General features: G+C 34.6%; 1 protein-coding gene across 7 annotated transcripts in view; it reads right to left on the reverse strand.

Moving 5' to 3' along the window:
- Positions 1-18389, reverse strand: part of DENND1B (DENN domain containing 1B) — a 169335-nt gene that overhangs the window by 26182 nt on the left and 124764 nt on the right. For all 7 annotated transcript variants that reach the window (XM_030033491.1, XM_030033490.1, XM_030033489.1 and 4 more), the window contains 4 exons: positions 12116-12217; positions 5821-5911; positions 1811-1851; positions 916-984 (listed from right to left, as the gene is read on the reverse strand). In XM_030033491.1, coding sequence (XP_029889351.1) covers positions 916-984; positions 1811-1851; positions 5821-5911; positions 12116-12217 — 303 coding nt within the window. The remainder of the gene's footprint in view (positions 1-915; positions 985-1810; positions 1852-5820; positions 5912-12115; positions 12218-18389) is intronic.

Consider the following 18389-nt stretch of genomic DNA (forward strand, 5'->3'; position numbering starts at 1 on the left):
AATGCAACCTTAAAATACTTCCCACTTCATTTTACACTATTGCTGTTTCTCCATACTGCATAATACCATATAATTTCATGCTTTATTGGTTAGGCAGTCTTTGAAAACACGATCTTTTAAGCTCAAAAGTATAAGCATTAAATCTGGTTAAATGTGAGTATTCTAGTATCATCTTTAAAAGAGCAGATGATAGAAAAGACTTGCTGCACACATTACTGATGCTTTAACACATCTTTTCAATAGTGCAGCATTAGTGCCAAAGTGAAATTGCATCTGTGTAAGCCAGGACTCCATTTGTCTAGCACAAACTGTATCTCTTCTGAATAGAGATCTCTACATCATGTTAACATTATATACTGTGTAACTATATACTATAACACTATATTTATATTACATATAAATGTAACATTTACAAAATGTTTTACACTCATGTTAACTTTGCAATGCCTGATAACACATGTATAAAACTTGTGATAAAGGTTATTGCCCTTCTTTATATCACCAGGTATTTTAAAAAAAGGTAAAATAAGGGACCTTTGTGTAAATGAGAATTTCTATTTTCAGAGTCGGTATTTTAATCATGTTGTCATCAGGTTAGGAAGAGTTTACAGCTGTGTATCAAATATCTAAATGATATTCAAATAAGTTTCTAGTATGTATTACGACTGAAACAAAAACAGTACACCGATGCTTTGAAAATGTCTATTGTTATGTACAAGTTATGTGGAAGGCTGAATCAGCTCTAAATCCTAGTGCTATTATGAGAACACGAAGCGAAAAACCTCCTACAGGCTGAAGTTTTTTTTCTGAAATACATTTATAAAATGCTTAGGTTTTTAGTATTGAGGAAGAATGGGAGATTCTAGGAAGTTGTAGTATTTTTATGTATTATTTATGTGAAATAGATGATCTTACAAATTTATATGCTGTTTTCACAGCCGGAGTGGCTTTGGTCATTGCTGTGTTGATCAGTGCACCACCTTTCTGAAATAGACAAAAAATGTATTTTAGTAGCATTTTAACACAAGTCAAACCTTGAGACAACAGCAAGGAAAAATAAAGTGTGCTGTAAAGAAATAACAATCTTCCTTTTAAATCGGTAAGAATAACCACAGCTGTGTTTCCTCCCCAACATGCTGTCTGCAGCTACACAAGGGTTACAGTACGTCATTATCATAGCTGACACATTTATCAATGCATTCTAAGAGAATGATGTATTTTCAGTCTTCATTCATTGTTACCGCTTCAAAATCCATTCAGAAGTTATGCTCTTTTTCATGTGTTCCTATCATATTTATTATGCAACTTAGAAATACTTTGACCTGACAGAAAGAACTCTGTCATTTAATCACACAAAAATTCTCTTAATCTAAAATAATATATTTTACTAATCCTGCAGAATAACAAGGTTACACAAAGGGTCTTCTGCTAGCCAAACTGCACAAATCCATATTAACAAAATTGCTATTTACTAGAAGTTATAAACTTCATATCAAATTGTACTGTCACACCTAATTCACAGTTATGGAATGTAACATCATACAGAAAGCAGTGAAATCCCTGACTATACAGACAGAAATACCTTGTGCATTTTGGCATTTCTTTTGTATATGGGAGGGTTGGTTTTTTTAAGTCTTCTAGAAAAAACCCACAAAATTATTGCATATACCATAGACATGTTATTTATTATAGAATGAACTTATATTTTCCTTGCAAATGAACGAACTTTTACCATTACATATATGTAAGGAAAAGGACGAAGATTTAAGGAACAGGATGGCCAGTTATAATTGCTTAACGAAGTTTATACCTTCACTGTATGCACCCACTGCTGATAAGATCTTGAATTTCCTGAAATAGAAATGTAAAATGTAACACAATCAAACATACATTCAACATTTCGAGTGTTTCAAACCTCCTCACAAATCTCCATAAAAAATTCCCTTAGAGGATTATTCACTAATTTCATTCTTCCCAGAGAGACAAGGAACGCAAAGATAAGAATATGTGTTCATTAAGAAAAAAACCCCTAGGTATCTCTTATTTCATGTTTTCTATTTTCTTTGTAAAAGCGTATCTTTTCACCACACAGAGTTTTTAATTCTAACTGAGGTAGAAAGAGAAATTAAAAGTACGATAAGGGAACATTCTGCTAAAAAGTCTACAAAGAAAAACACCAACTCGAAGGAAAGAATAATATATAATGAACTGCAATCAAGTGTAATGATCCCACTGGACAAACTTTCAAGTACAAACATGACACGGACTGCTGATGGACCGTCCCAAGGACAAAGAACGAGAGAAAACTCTAAGGATTACGGCACAACTATATACTCCAGTGCAGGAAAAATCCTTTTAAATTAACTGTATCTACTTTCTTTCACAAAGGAAAAACTCTAAAAGGCAAGTGAGAGCTACTGGCTTCTGTAGGACTACTGAGGACTATTGTGCGACTAAGCTGGCCATGAAGGACAGGGTTAAATTCCACTGAGCACTTGATGAAGAAATGAATACTATTTCCCAGAGGTGCTTCAGCTGAACACCAAAGATTGGATCCCTGATCCCTCAGAAAGTTTTAGAGTACTTTTATCAGTCACTTGAACACTCCAGTAGTGTGAACTGTAACTAACCCCAGACAAGACATTCACATTGACAAGAATGCTGAATTTTCAAACAGAGAGTTTATCCACTTTGAAAGGACCATACTGATATAACCTTGACGTTAAGACTTTTAACAGTTCTCAAAACTTCTTAAGCTTTGCAATAATCAATTAACTAAGGCCTGAGTGGAATTATTGCATTGGCTAGTGGAAAGCCAAAACATTCTTCTGGAACATGGCTGAGAACTAACTAGATCATTGCAAAAGGTATTCCCAAGTTTCTCAATGAGGTGAAAAACACTGAGCTGTTTAAACTCGTAACAGGCACCTTCACCCATTCCACTAAATTCTTTTCAAGCAATTTTGAGACAGCCAAACTCTCAGGAATGATGGCACAAATGAAAGCAATGCTCACTTAGAAAGGAGAGAACCTGATGATCATTATGATCCCATCTCCAGTAAGAACATCGAAGAGCAATCTAAAGCAAAAATGACTCATTTTTTACTTCTTTGATCTGGCTCCCTGGAACTACCAGAGAAGGTAGCATGCAAATAACATATAATAAGGTCAAATTTAACCACTGCTGGTGTGTTAATGAAATTGCAATGAATCATAAATACTTTCTCTGACATGACATTTCATAACTTCAAATTCTTATCAACAATATTCATATATCATATGGCTTGTGGTGTCCTTAACCATGACTCCTTCCACATCTGAGCTTTCTCTGTCACAGCCTATGACTTAAAAAATTACTAGAGACAGTAAATGAGATCACAGAAAATCACCAGGAAGTTTAACTGTCTTCTAGTTGTGTAGAGAGACTTCAGGGAAGGCAATAAAGAAAACAGATACTCATCTACAGAAAAGGCCACATTAACACTGTATATCCTCAGCTAGAGTTGAACCTCCTGAAACTCTAGCAACAAAATGCTGACTCCTTAAAATAAATTATTATTAAAAGAGAGGTTCAAAGGTTTTAACTTTTTCAGTTTTCCTTATACTACCACCATTGATATTAGACCAATGAAAAAAAAAAAAAAAAAAAAAAAAGACTGCCTTAGTAAAATTCATGTGATTACAAATTACTTTAGTGGATATATTCTAAGAGAAATCCAAGTGCTAAGCCAATCAGTCATCACTATATTCTTGTATTAGATAGATATCACTAAGTTCTAATACTTCCACAGAATAACACATGTAACAGAAAATAAAAATTTAAGTTAAAAGTGCAAACTATAATGAAGATGGCTGACAAATTTCTTGTCGCCTATAGTCACAGGGAAGTAAGTTTTGACCACTTTACTGGAAAAAAAAACCCAACAGAAATCTAATTTTTATCCTCCAATTTCCAGCTTAATAATCTGTGCTGGTTTAGTTATGTTTGCATATGTGGAAAAATGCAAATTAAAAGAGAGATTACTTAAAGAAACACTTTCCATTTGATTCAGTGATTTTTTAAATTATACTCTCTATAGCCAAGAATATGTTTACCTGTCCTTTTAACAGCTTGTAGCTTACACTAACTTTCTGTGACTTTTCTGAAGGCTAGGTTTCACCTGTTTTTTTGAAACCTTGGGCTTCCTGATAGAGTTGATGGGAGTTAACTCTGCAACAAGATCATAGTTCTACCCCATTAGCGTCACAAAATGTCACCCTCAATTGCACACATATTGTTAGCCCTGCACTTCATAACGATAATGAGACAGCAGTTATGTAAATACTGAATATGTGCCCTAAGCAATTTGTCCACAACCTGGCTTGTCTGACTTGAAAAGTATGCACACAGTGCAATCTAACCAAGAACTGCTAGTGAAGCCGAGCACTCCCTCCCGAGCAGAGCCAGGTGAGACGTGGTTCACAGGCTGCCAGAGCACCGCCAAGAAACAAGCTTTATCTAGCTTCTGTTGCAGTTTTATTGCAGCCTCCTGACCCCCTAACTGCAGTCAGCAAACGAACTCTGAATACTGACATCACCTATCTGAATAATGGATGCTCAGTGCCTAAAATCTGTTTGCAGAGCAGCGTTAAGTTACCCTAAAAAGGCAGTAAAGAAATAAATCTGTATAACTAGCCACACTGTAATCAAGGAAAACCCCCACAAATTACAGGCTAGATCATAGCACAAGACACAGAGGGCAGGAGAAGGCAGTGAAAATCTTGAACAAAAGGATTTATGTACTCCGAGTTATAAAAAAGGTATTTTGCAGAAGGTGCAGAATGGCTCTGCACCACTTGATGGTTTCTCTGTGGGGGCTAAATCTTCTCCTCTACATGTGCTCTACTAAGGGTAGTCTTGCAAAGGAGGACCATCTAAAGCTGCCATACACAGCTCAGTGGATTTTCTCAAATCACATAATCTCCATTTACTGAGGAAGCTTCAAGACTGACCATAAAATAGTATTTGTGCTGTGTCATGCATATTTTGATCCAATATTTTGATAGCATCTATGATACCTCAAATAACAATAGAGCTGTACTAAATGTTTAACAGGAGTCCATTCAATAATCTTCTAATAATCAGGAATGGATTCAGCATGCACTCTTCTATGTGGGTTAACTTTGTACGCTAGCTAATGTGAAAAGCGTTATAACAATTGTCAGTGAACATAATTGAGGGAAACAACACAAGGAATAATATTTTTGTTTATGAAGAAGGTAAACTTCCATTGTCCCTTCTCAGATGATATATAAACGTTGAAATTTTTTTCCTGTTTTTTTAGAGTAAGACACTTGCTGGAGAAAGAAAATTTCTCTAAAAATTCAGGAAATAACTCTGATTTCTGCACTGCAGAAATAATTACATGTGAAAAAAATTAGAAGTGTTTATGGAAAACAACTATCTAGAAAAAGTTCAGCAGCACAAATTTCAAAATTGTTTTAAAAATACAGTTTACACAGAGTGTATCATATTATATAAACATGCAGTTAAAAATTTAAATAATACAGTGGTATTTCATCATATACTGAAAGCCAAGTATTATTTTACTGGATTAAACAAACATATCTTCATTTGATATACTGATATAATGAGATACGTAATAGTATGTGCACCAGCAGTGATTTTTTAAAGGCTAAAACCTTTCCAAGAATGAATGGAAACAATGAAGCAGTATTACAATTAATGACTTGAAAAATTTACAGGACATCATGAGGACATCATCATGTTGAACAGTTCCCAAAGAAGCATCAATGAGTATACTCAAATTAATTCTGTACCTCCACAAAAGCCTCCTGTTGTGATTTCTTCTTCAAAAACATCAGAGAATCCTCTTCCTGCATTTAATTTTGATAGCCGACCATCAATAAACTGGGGGGGGGGAAAAAAGTCACACTTTGTTGTTGCTTTACAGTGTTATAGTTTTAAGCATGCACATTATAACGGAATATGTATGTTCAAGACAACGTACAGCTTAAAGATAATATACTGCTTTTAGATGGATTTTGCAAGAGTAGTTGCAACTATGAGCAGCAGAAATGTCAGAGTATTTTATATAGATCAAGTAAATTATCTATATTATGCAAAATTTACAAATTTTTGTTCAGAAATATTTTAAATGGTGTTCAAGCTTTTCTTGCTTTTCTAATGGCATGAAAACATATTAATTTATTTCCTTACAAATGGTAATTTGGATTTGTAATCATAATCATATAAAGGTCACTAAGACATTCTGTGATGTTCTGTTGTGAAATCGTAAGTTTACTTTGTATCATCAACAAAACAACATAAACAAACCTCCCAATCCCTTTCTGGGCATGCATCAATGGGCCCAAAGTAGAACTTGCTGTACACAAGAAGTACCTTTAGAACAACTGGAAATATTTCAACACACCCAGTTCAAAGAAACAATAGGCTACGACGTCTGCTCGAGGTCCATTAAAAGCGTATGTGTTCTACATGAAAAATGACCCTATAAGGACAGTATGTGAGTCAAAATTGTAGCAGAACCACCGAGTAAACAGCAGAGGAAGGCTGTGGCTTGTGTTCAGAAACAGTGGTAGCAGATTTGACTGGCAGCGTGCAAGCTGACTCAAAGGATCTTACATCTAACTGTATGGGAATGTGACACAAAGTGCCAAAACAAAGTGAGCCATAACGCCAAGGCAGACCTCTAAGACCCTCTCCACCTGACTGAGCACAGTTCAGGGTTGACACCACTGTATTTTTAAGTTCTAACACATCTGTTTGCCCTTTTGGTTTTTTTTTAACCACTAACACCTATTTAGATGCATCTACAGATGCATATTGCAACAGCTGTCCTTATGCAGAAGTTACAGCTGCATAAGCATATGGATTTGCATCTACCTATAAGTGTATATGCAAAGACTGAAATGATCCAAATATGTCAGAAAAAGTCAAAATTAGATAATTAATGATTAACCTCTCAGAAGGAATGAATACATTCTTTTCAAGAATTACCAGGCTTCAAAGAAGTACAACGAGCACATTCTTAAAGGTTTAAAATTATTTCAAGAAGCAACCCCTCCCTTTTTGTTTTGAAAAGGCTAACTCAAGTCTGAGACAAAGTGAGAAAGCATTTTTCCAATTATACATGGTTCATCTTCCAGCAAGAATTATGAGTTATTCACTGGTACTAAACAGTACATAGGAACTAACCAAAATTAATTATTTGGCTATATCTTATTTTACCACAGATTATCCAAACAGTGTCAGTGACAATCTGACACTTGTCAATGAACAGACTAGTGACATGAAACAAATTACTCTGTCAGAGTACAAAAATTCTGGCAGCAAGAATAAGGCAAGCACAAAGATAACCATTTCTTTCTCTTTCTTGTCTAAATTCCTTCTTATTTTTTCATTTTACTCCAAGCTGGCTTTTTTCCAAATAGGTTGGTTCATGGTCAGACCACTATGGGATCACTGGATTATTTCACAGCAAGAAAAAGAGATAAGAGCATCTTTAGCTACTGCTATGGAAAAAAGAACCAAACTACCACCCCCCCGCCCCATCCCCAGCCTTTGAACTGTAAGACATTATCTCTTTTGGGAAAGTTATGAATTCATTCCATACTATAAATTAACATAAGATTTACAGACATACTCATCATTTGGTAAAATTCTATTAACAGAAGGCTGAGACACTGACTGAATTTTAGTTTTTAGAGGATCACTCCAACTGATTATTTAATGTAAATACTGACAAACAAAACAGTTAGCAAAAAGATATTAGAGAAATTATTTCAAGGCAATTGTGTTAGTAGTGATAGTAGTAGTTGTTACTTTTGAGTAATTTACTGTTAATGTTTGCACTTAAATTGCTACATGAAAAGAATAGCATGTGGAATTGCACATACACTTTATGGTTTTCTCCTCCCTTTTTTCAAACCCATACTCCCTCGAAAAATCTGGGCCTGCTATTTCAAGAAACGCATTTACTTTGGGATCCAGAGAGTCTTTGGTTGACTACTGCTTTCAGTGAAAAACTAGTAATTCCAGTGCTACTCTTGGATTTTAAGATGACTAAAGACAGAATTACAATAATCCTTAAATAATTTTGAATTCTAAAACCAAAATATAAACCATATCCACTTCAGAAGATCTTGTTGCACAGGTGATAAAGGGTGGGGGGTGGGCAAGGAGAGATGATGTTTGTGTGCTAAACCTGATCATTTATTTAGGCAGGAGTAAAAATGCCAAGTCAATTCACCCATTACTACAAACAGAAAGTTGATAGAAGCAAAGAAAACATTAATGTGATTTCCATGCAGTAACAGCTCAATAGCTTGCAAGAACAGAGCTCAACACATAAAGCTTGTAAATGAAAGTTGACATTTCTAATAATTTTTGAAGACTTATGATTCTTCAAGTTCTAATCCTGCATTCACTATCTATTTTTCTAGTTAGCACTTTCCACCATTTGAGGAACAAATCCCAATAAATGTTGCAGATTACATTGCTTATACAATTACATTATTTAACAAGATAGTCTAGCATTATGTTTCATGCTAGTTCTAAGAATGAATTAATATTTTCCCTGGACACTCATCGAACTATTTGACATGTAAGATGCAACTATTAGTTGTTTATGTTTGCAGCTTCAAATAAAGATTAGCTACCTTCCATGTTACACTAATTAAAGGGGAGCCTTTCTAAGGCATAAAAAAGCTAACAAATAGATAGCATACATAATAGTACAAATATCAAAGATGTGGAAAAAAAACAGTGAGAAAAGTAACATAAGTATACAGTCTCAGAGAACAAACATTTAATCTGAAGAAAAACTGTCATATACAGAATATTTAATCAGGAAATAGGAATATTTACTATATAAATAATAGTTATTTTCTTTTTGAGAAAAATATTTTTAATATGATTAAATATCCTAATAGTTTAAGAATAACAATAACCAGTTTTTTTAAATTAAATCTATTCAGGGCAGAGGACAGCTTTAGAAAACTAAAGCCAGCAAATTGCAGCAAATTGAACTTCACATGTCCCTATAGTTGTGATCCATATCAAGCTATTTATCATAAATTACTTCTATGAATTCCTGGAAAATGTATGTTTTGCATAAACAGTTTGGTATATTCTGTTTCAGAGCAATATAAACAGTCCTTTCAACTTCCAAAAACGTGAAGTCATCAACCTGATGTAAAAGACATCTCCATAATTTGTAAATCCAAGAGAATGGTTTGAGGCTAAAAGATAATCTAGGCATAGTCCCTGCCAAAAATACCCTGTCTCAATTTTGAGTAAAGACTATGATGCTGAATGAGGGAACAAAAATACAAGTGTTAATGAAAATGGGATACAGAAATGGACATTACAATACCTGAGGAATAAAACTCGAGTCAAAAACCCCCTAGATTCACCTCTGTTACACGATTCTAAGGAAACCAGCACATATATCTGGAAGTAAAAAAATTTTTACAAGTCTATGAAGGTAAAGGAAACACAACTGAAGTGAAAAATAACTGTACCATTTCTTAAAAAACAAAGGTTGTGATAAGTGCTGGTCTGTTAGTTTGCCCTTAACAATTTGATGAAGCTGACAAATAGATTTGCGGGGGAAAAATGGTAAAGGAGAAAATGGAAAGATATAACATATGAGTTATCGAAACACTGGTTCTCACAGATTCTTTGAAAATTAATTTTCTAGATAAAGGAAAAGCAATTTATCCATATGACAGAAAAGCCTCTTGCATGTGCTTCAAAATACTAGTTTAGATGAAATAAAAGCAGAGTACCTGAACAGTACACCTGAACTTTAGGTTGGATGAGGACTCGCCCAAAAAGGAGCCAACCGCTTGTAATGGCAGGAAAAGTGTCAGGCTAGAAGTGTCACCGATCATGGTGTTTCAGAGTAACTGTCAGGACTGATCCTATTTACAGGTTAGTTAATGATTTTGGTACAAAAGTATTAGCACGTGCCAATCATTTGGTGATATCATTAATAGAAAGCACATCAAAATGCAATTCAAAGTAAAAACAGATGATGTTGAAGATGAAAATAATCGGAATGGGAGTAACACATAGAATTAATTCCACAATTTATTCTGACAGTGCTTTCATGGTACTTTGGTGAAAAGATACTACAACTTCCACAATTAAGAGAGTGGTTAAATTAGAGGAATTAACATGTTTTAACGTAGGTGAGAGGGGAAGAAGATTAAAAAGCTACAAAGAAAAAAGGACAGAGGAAGGATGTTATAAAACGGCACAAATAAAGCTTACTTGTCAGTTATGGCAAAAAGTGTGCATTTAAAGTACCTATTTTCGGCTTGGTCTAGCTTTAAGGCTGCTTCTAAGAACTATTTTCTGCTTAAAAGATTTTCCAGAACGGCATAAAATACAGTTTAGTCTTTTTGAACACAAACAACTTTGAAAACAGCTCATTTGCCAGTGGGAAAAACTGGAGAAGATGCAGCTGGGCTGAGGATTAGCTGAAGAAGTAGGAGTAACTTTCGCAACAGAAATTAGAGGAATGAAAAAAAAACCTACTACTACTACTACTACAACTATTAAACCACATACATCATCAAAATTGTTACTATTTCCTAATCCTCTAAAATATATTATTTCCTTTAGTTGAAATAAAATTAAAACAAGCTATAAACAAACTGTAAACTGATTCTGTTTAATTGAACACATATTAAAACGTAATGGGTAAGTATAGAGCCACACTGACAAGCCCATTCATTTCAGTGGAGTTAAACCTGTTTCTTACAGCTGAAGATCTTGCTTTAGTAGTAGTAGTGTGACAACAATTTAGAAACATTGCTTGTAGACAGCTTTCCATTAAGAAAGTTTCATGCTAGCTTATCACACTGAGATACACAAAATGTAAACAGTTTACTCTGTTACTTCTCTCCATTTGAATCGTAAGTGCTGGATGCTTCAAAAGGTTTCAGATTTCTTCTTTATTATTGTATATTTTTATTTACATTTTGTTATTGTATAAAATAAAACACAGTAAAATCAAAGGAGGCCAACTCTATGATCACTATTTCCTTAACTTTTATACAATAGGAGAAACTTATTTTCACAGGACTTGTACAAACTGTCATCCTTGCATAAATCTTTTCTTTAGACACTAGCCTCTGATTAACGCCAAATGTTTTTTGAAAATTAGAAGATTCTACATATAATGAATTTCCCTTATCTATCATGGTAGTATATCTTCAAAGTAGTCGACCAGATTATTTAAACATGAACTCCCATGCCTCAATCATTCCAGATATTTGCAGGGAAATACATACTTTTATAAGACTTCTGATTTCATTCACATTTTCCTAAAAATCTAGTAATAAGTTTCTTAGCACCCTTTTGATGCAATGTGGTCACATGATGAAAAGGGAGAAAAGAGTTACAGAATAAAATCAAAGAAAAAAAAAATTTCGAAGACTAATAAAACTATTACTGAGCTGTGCCAGACATTCAACAATTTGGTCTCTATTATTTCAAAATCTGCATTAACAGATTAGCTAGAACATTATTCAGGCCACCCCTATGGCTCGTGTTTGTAACATTCTCTGTGTGCATACTTCAAAAAGCCTAGTAATGAAAACTGCAATTACAGTATGAATCCAGTTTTTAATAAAACGCCACTGAAGTCCAATTTAAGCAAGCACTATCCTGTTTAGGTTCTTTGGTCATGAGCCAAGAGAGCTGAAAATGGAGTTCAACTATCAAGCTGGGAGATCCATGATTTTTCTTGTTTAGATGAGCTGCTGACTGGCTCTGAAGAGATGCTGCACTGGCTCTGAAGAGATGCTGCACTGGCTCTGAAGAGATGCTGCACTGGCTCTGCACCCTGGGGTTATTTTTTTGTTGAGTTCCGTCCCCGTACCCCCCCACCAGCTCCCCTATAGTTAAAAAACTATATCTGAAGATTTAAAAATACAACAAAACTGGGATGACTGACTGTACACAAACTACTTGTACTTATATTTTATACCAGAGTTTCATAAGCTGAAAGGAAAATGTATTTAAATATGGGTAAGTTTTAAGAGAAAAATCATTAAACATGGGTCATCTACCCTCTCATACCTGTTTAAACAGTTGAAGATTAACTGCAGTTTCCAGGAACTGCTTAGTAGTACTGGAACGATGCTTCACAAAACTATTCTCACAGAATGTTATAGGCTCTCCCTAAAAAATTTAAACAGAAAAAATCAGATGGTAACTATAGTATACAAATATGCTGTTTTATTTAAAATTCTCCATTACAAAATTATTTATTTATTAAGAGTCAATACATACAAATATTCCCTTTCAAGCAATTTTGATAAACATGCATCCAATTAAACAGATGTAGACAACAACAAAAAAAGCCCAAAATCTTCATACAATATTTAAATAATTCTCAATACATGTTGCAATTGAACCTTTGCGTTTTATTAAGTCAGTCTACAAAATACACATTGCAAGGAAAAAGTAAAGTGGTTTACATTTGGTTCACGTTACCTTCATAGCACTCTTCATTAAAAATTTCGAGGAAGTGGTTCAAATTTTGAGGAAAAGCAGGTCCACTGCTTCAAATAAATTTAACATGCATTATTGCTCAGGATTATTCTGATTCCCTGACATGCTAAACCAGCAATAGTAGTAAACCAAAACTCTAGTTCAGTCCAAAAATATCTATCTGTACCAAATTATTTTTATATTTATTCTACCAAAACACGAGAAGATTGATAAATATACTGCTGATATAACAGGAAATTATTTAAATATACATCTATTTTCTTTTTACACAAAACAAAAGCTACAAACTTTTTGGAACATTGTTACAGAGAAAGTTTGAACAGATGAGATTAACATTTAATACAACAAAACATATTTCCCCAACATGGGAAAAGCGCATAGCCTATAGCTACCAAAAACCCTGCACCAAAACACTCTGATGATGAAAGAAGATAAACAAAAATTCATTGAAAATGAAATGTTTGTTGAAAAAATTATTACTGAAAACAGCACTCATAAAAAATAAAAGATACTAGTAAGATTATTTATAAACTATCAAATTGACTCCTATGTTATTGCCTAATTTCATTTAAAATTTGCTATCTTCAGTGTGCACAGACCACTGGACATTTCTGATGAGGATTCTCTCCAATTCTGTTACTCTTGTCAATACTTTGTGATAAATACTTGAAGCTGTTCAGCATAACTGGATAAATAATAGTTACATTACAAAGTTTGTGTAGTGATCAAGGCACATGAACTGCTTTCATCATAAAGCCAAAAGGCCTCTCACCCAAGTTTACAAAACCAAAATAATTACTAGGTTAGAAACAATTACCAAAGGTCTTAAAGACAGAAAATTTGGAATCCAACAAAATGCCACACCTAAATGTACCGTAGAATATTTTACTACCCAAAAGCTACATATACAGTGCAGTGCCACAACAGAATAAAAGACACCTCAGCCATTCAAAAGAAAAAAGATCAAAAGACAGCTGCTATACAGAGACAATAGCTCCAACTGTTAGCCACTTGAAAGACAAATTTATTCATGCCCATGACCACCACAGCTTTCTGCTCCTAACCCTGTTTAATTTTAATCACACATGCTATTTCACACATTTTCCTATCATTCTGGCTAACTGTGCAGCTATGTCTTTCCAGAATACCACAAAGCATTTTCCACATGTGACCTAGATGAGTTTGGTAGAGTAGCTCTAAATCATTTTCAACTGCTCTTTACACCTTGCACTTTGTTTTTAAATGGTTCCAGTATGATCCAAGTAAATGTTGCAGTAAAAACACCATGACGTCATTTTAAAATCCTATTCTTATGATACCAAAAGCTCCCCTCTTTTTAAACCTCTCTTTTAAGAGGTCCAATCCTACTCAGCAAAGTACTTAAGTTTGTGTTTAACTTGGCTTTAAGTTTTACATCCTTACTTCTTTATGGAATCTCTGATTTTAGAAAAGAAATCTCACTGGACAGCTAGAAGCTATACATTTACCTAACGTATTCCTTCCCCTTTCACAGGTTAGCTGGAATGCTGTGATATGCAAACCCATCTCAGTATAATATATAGCACCGTGCCAATCAATTTCCAGGGGAAGCACCCAAGTTACTCCACCTACTACTTATCCCAGGATAACTGCTGAACACTGTACGCATGCAGGACATGCTGGATCTGCCAAATAGCTTGAAATGTTTGTGGTACTTTAAATAGCACTGCCTTCCTGACCCACTTTGCATTAGCTATTCTTGAGCTCCTAAAGACTCTTGTCTTAAGAGGATGACCCCAAGCTACTTAGCAAATTCAAAGTGCATCAAAACAAATGGAATAGTCTCCAGTGAGACATGGTGGTACAAGACGTAGTGTTCCTGAGGGCAGACTCTCTTCTCAGTTCTGTCGTTCTTCCAGAAAATTTCAAGGCAGCAAATTATAACAACTCCTTATTTATATATATAGTTGTTGTTGTTGTTACACAAAGAAATGATTTCTGGAAATACATAGGCTTTGTGGGAGTGCAGAACTGACTAGATGATGGCTCATGACACACTATGAAACATTAAATTTAGGACCAAAGACAGAAAACAGTATTTTCAAAACACACTATTTGGAAAAATAAAAACTAAGCTATGCCTCCACTGCCACTTTCCCAACTGTCTTGGGAAGGATGAAAGAGAAAAAGGAGAAGTTATCGCCCAGCAGAAGAGAAAACAGGCATGCTTGCTCTCCCTTTCACACCAGCCTGGGAAGAGAGAACAGTCAGATAGTTTTACCTGATGGCACTTCTCCTGCCTGAGCCATGTAGCAGAACGCCACGAAAGGGTAGTTCAACACACATTTTTAGTGCATGCCTGTAAATTTTCCCAAATACTTTCCTTTAATCGCTGGATGCTTCAGATACTTAGTAAGCACTCATGCATTGGTGCATCTGTTCCCTTATCAGTACAGTTCAGAGACAGAATAACCAAAGCTATTCCTTAGCTGCAAATTTATTTAGGTCTATAAAGAGTTCACATCCAAAAGTCATCTATGTTATTTGAACCTACTGATAGCAAGGTTGCTTTAAAAGTTTGAGTAGGTTTAAAGCTCCTACCTGTTCGACACATGAAAATGAGAAAATCTGTTGAAACCTGTAGAAACTCCACACTGAAGTTCTCTCAGAATATCTGCTCTAACTTTACTGAAATTGCATTAATAATATAATTAACTCCTAGCTCTTTTATTTGTTCAAGGCTCTGAACAAAATTGTTTTCCAAATAAAACTTTTTAAAATCTTCAATATTATTACTATAAACATGAAGCCCTCTGAAGTGCTATTTAAAAAATAAATTATTGAATCAATACAAAGAAAAATAGCTCTAGAAGTTTTTGTACATAAAGCTTATAACATTCTCGTTTCTGCAAATACAACCATGTACCTTTAGAAACTGAGTTTTGGAGGAATGCTCCACTGATAATTTAACTCCTAGACCATCAAATGGCCCCTGTTGTATTGATCTACAATGTACTTTCAAAACAAGTTCGATCAAAACCCAGTGGGGACACTATACTGAAAAGTAGACAGCTAATACTCAGACCAAACAATCTATGTCCAAACAAGATACCTGTCCTTTTAACAACAGTTGCTATAGAATTTTCTTCCCCTTTCATAGCTTGCCACACACAGCAGGAATTTCTTACTCTACGCTACATTCACATTTTAAGCAAGCTATTTATACAGACCCCAACAGAACGTGAAAACAGTGAGCTAAAACAGTGTGATCATTTTAAAAGGAAGGATAATCTAGATTATAAGGTATGTTTGTGCTTTCTAAATCTGTTGATACTTAACTTGAACAAGAAGTACAAACATTTTAATTCTTTATTTCAGAAAACACTCATATCGCTTTAGTGTGAGATGACTTGTACCAACTATTTGTATTATTGCTATAATTAATACCATTTCATATGGTAGCACTTGCTTATTACATGAAGACTATAAGGTAGGTAGGTATGGCCATAGCTGCTTCAGTTTTGCATGATTTATTTAAAAAAAAATTTAAACTGTATTTTTGTTTGATATTAAAATTCCTCCGTTTAAAATCAAGGAAGTACAAAGCTGAAATTGCATCTGCTGTCATGACATTCAGAGATGAAGGCCAGGGGATAACCGAGTATGACCTATGATTCTACTCAGGAAGGTGCCATTTAAAATTACAAACAAATTTCTGCAAAATTTGCAAATTTCTTGCATTCTACACCCCCCCCCCCCCCAAAAAAAAAAAAGATTCAGATGTGCTGGTATTTCTTATAGTCACAATTAAACCCTACAACAACTCCTATTAATACAGTATCTATATTCAATAAAGGACTACTACAGTCCTTAAGACAAATTAAACAATATGGTTTTCACCATGTAAAATAAAATTCTTATGGAAGTCACGATAAATAGTCATAACAGATATTACACAGGGTGGTTCTGGATTTAAACACAAACTATGTTCTGGCATTTCATTACTCTGTTTCTGTACTCTGCTGTACTTTTTATGCCCAGCTCTTGGGGGAAAGGTAAACAAGTCACTGCCCATTTCAAGAGATACCTGTCCTCAAAAGGTTCCATTTTGAAACTCAATTATAAGCAATCATTACTTATGCATTCTCAAGAAATTCAGGTGCATTTTGAAACTTAAAATATCTTTTTTTTCCCTAATATAACATTTAATTACATTAGTTTGATTTATTGCATATTGAATACAATACCTGCATCTGTTGGAGAGCCGATGTCACTACTTAAAATAGTGTCAATACTGGCCCAAAGCACTCCAGTTAGCATTCAATTAAAGTGAGGTCTGACAGGTTGTGCTATCTTCAAGCTGGAAGTTATCTCAGAACCCCTGGCGTGCTGATGAGACCATGAACTCCTACTGCTGAGCATTCCAGAGCAAGCCATTAGCCTTTGCTCTTCATTTCTTAATTCCTGATGAGTGATGTTACAACTATCATAACTTAAAACAAAGCTATCCTGGGTTTATTTCTTTTGGTTGAACATCAAGAGCTTTGAGGACTTTTTCCGCAAAAGAGGTGATTTTTTTCAACAACTTCATCTTTTGTTAGCTAATTCTTGAAGAAAAGCCCATTTTTCAATGGTAGAAAACAAGTTACTGTTGCTTATATTCCACAATCTTTTAACAGAACTGTCATAAAGTAAGAGGATTTGTTTATTTGGAATACATTTGAAATGTATTTGTCTTGACATGATTTATTATCTTGTCTTAAAAATAAAAAATAAAAATATCACACCTGTATTTCCTCCTGATGTTTGCTGCTTAGGAGCAAACAACTTTTCTGATTTGCTTATTTTCCTGATTATGTTAAAATTAATCTCTATCATGGTGAATACTTTTATACTCATTATTTTTTCACTCATTCCTCATTCTCTTATCTACCTCTCCCTCTCTAGACATAGATTGGGAATATTGCCTGTTTAAGAATTCTTTACATCATATAGCGTTTTATTAAATGACCATACTGTATATTATTAACAGAAAAAATTTACTAGTCTTTGCTTTCATCTGCAAGGTTTGCACAAGTACATGTGTAAGGCCCTTTTTTGCTAACCATCACAGAGTTTTTAAAATGTTTGACTGGCGTGGGTCTTGTTTGATATAAGGAAGGATGCCTAAAAATTACCCATGAAGAATGTGTAAAGTAAAATAGCTAGAAAAAACACAACATTGCCCATACACTGATTGAAAAAATGACACAAACTGCACAATTGTAATCTTTGTATCTAAGTTCCACCTATGCACGCAAGTCTGGAACATGGAGCATGCAGTATTATTCCATGATAAATTCCCAAATGCTGGACTTGCTAAAGAAAATAGGAGCAACAGAAGGTTCAAGGCCAAGTTGTGACCACCCAAAGTAAACATAATTTGGATTTGTATACGCATTTACATGATGTAAGAAGCACTTCCCTCACAACAGTCTGATCATTGCAATGCCTCAGCAGGGTTAGACTCTTGTGATCAAAACTGTTTGTGAGCACTGATGCTGTAGATCGTGCAATGGCTCACACTGCAGCTGCTAGATGGGTGAGTACAACCATGCACTGACCACTTGCCTTCCTATATTTCAGGGCTCCTCATAGCAAAACAGTTTGAATTACCTCATTGCCACTGCTGGAGACACCCCCCCAACCCCCCCGCCAAAGTACATGAACATTCCCCTGTCAGAGCATCTCACCCAACGTCTCAAAATGGATTTCAGTCCTCTACATGAACAAGACCATATACAAAAACATTATAATTCACCATTCCACTGATAATATTTTGTTCTGGATTATTTTTCGGTATTTAGTGAATGACAGTGAA

This window comes from Aquila chrysaetos, chromosome 12, assembly GCF_900496995.4.
Source record: "Aquila chrysaetos chrysaetos chromosome 12, bAquChr1.4, whole genome shotgun sequence".
Taxonomy (NCBI): domain Eukaryota; kingdom Metazoa; phylum Chordata; class Aves; order Accipitriformes; family Accipitridae; genus Aquila; species Aquila chrysaetos.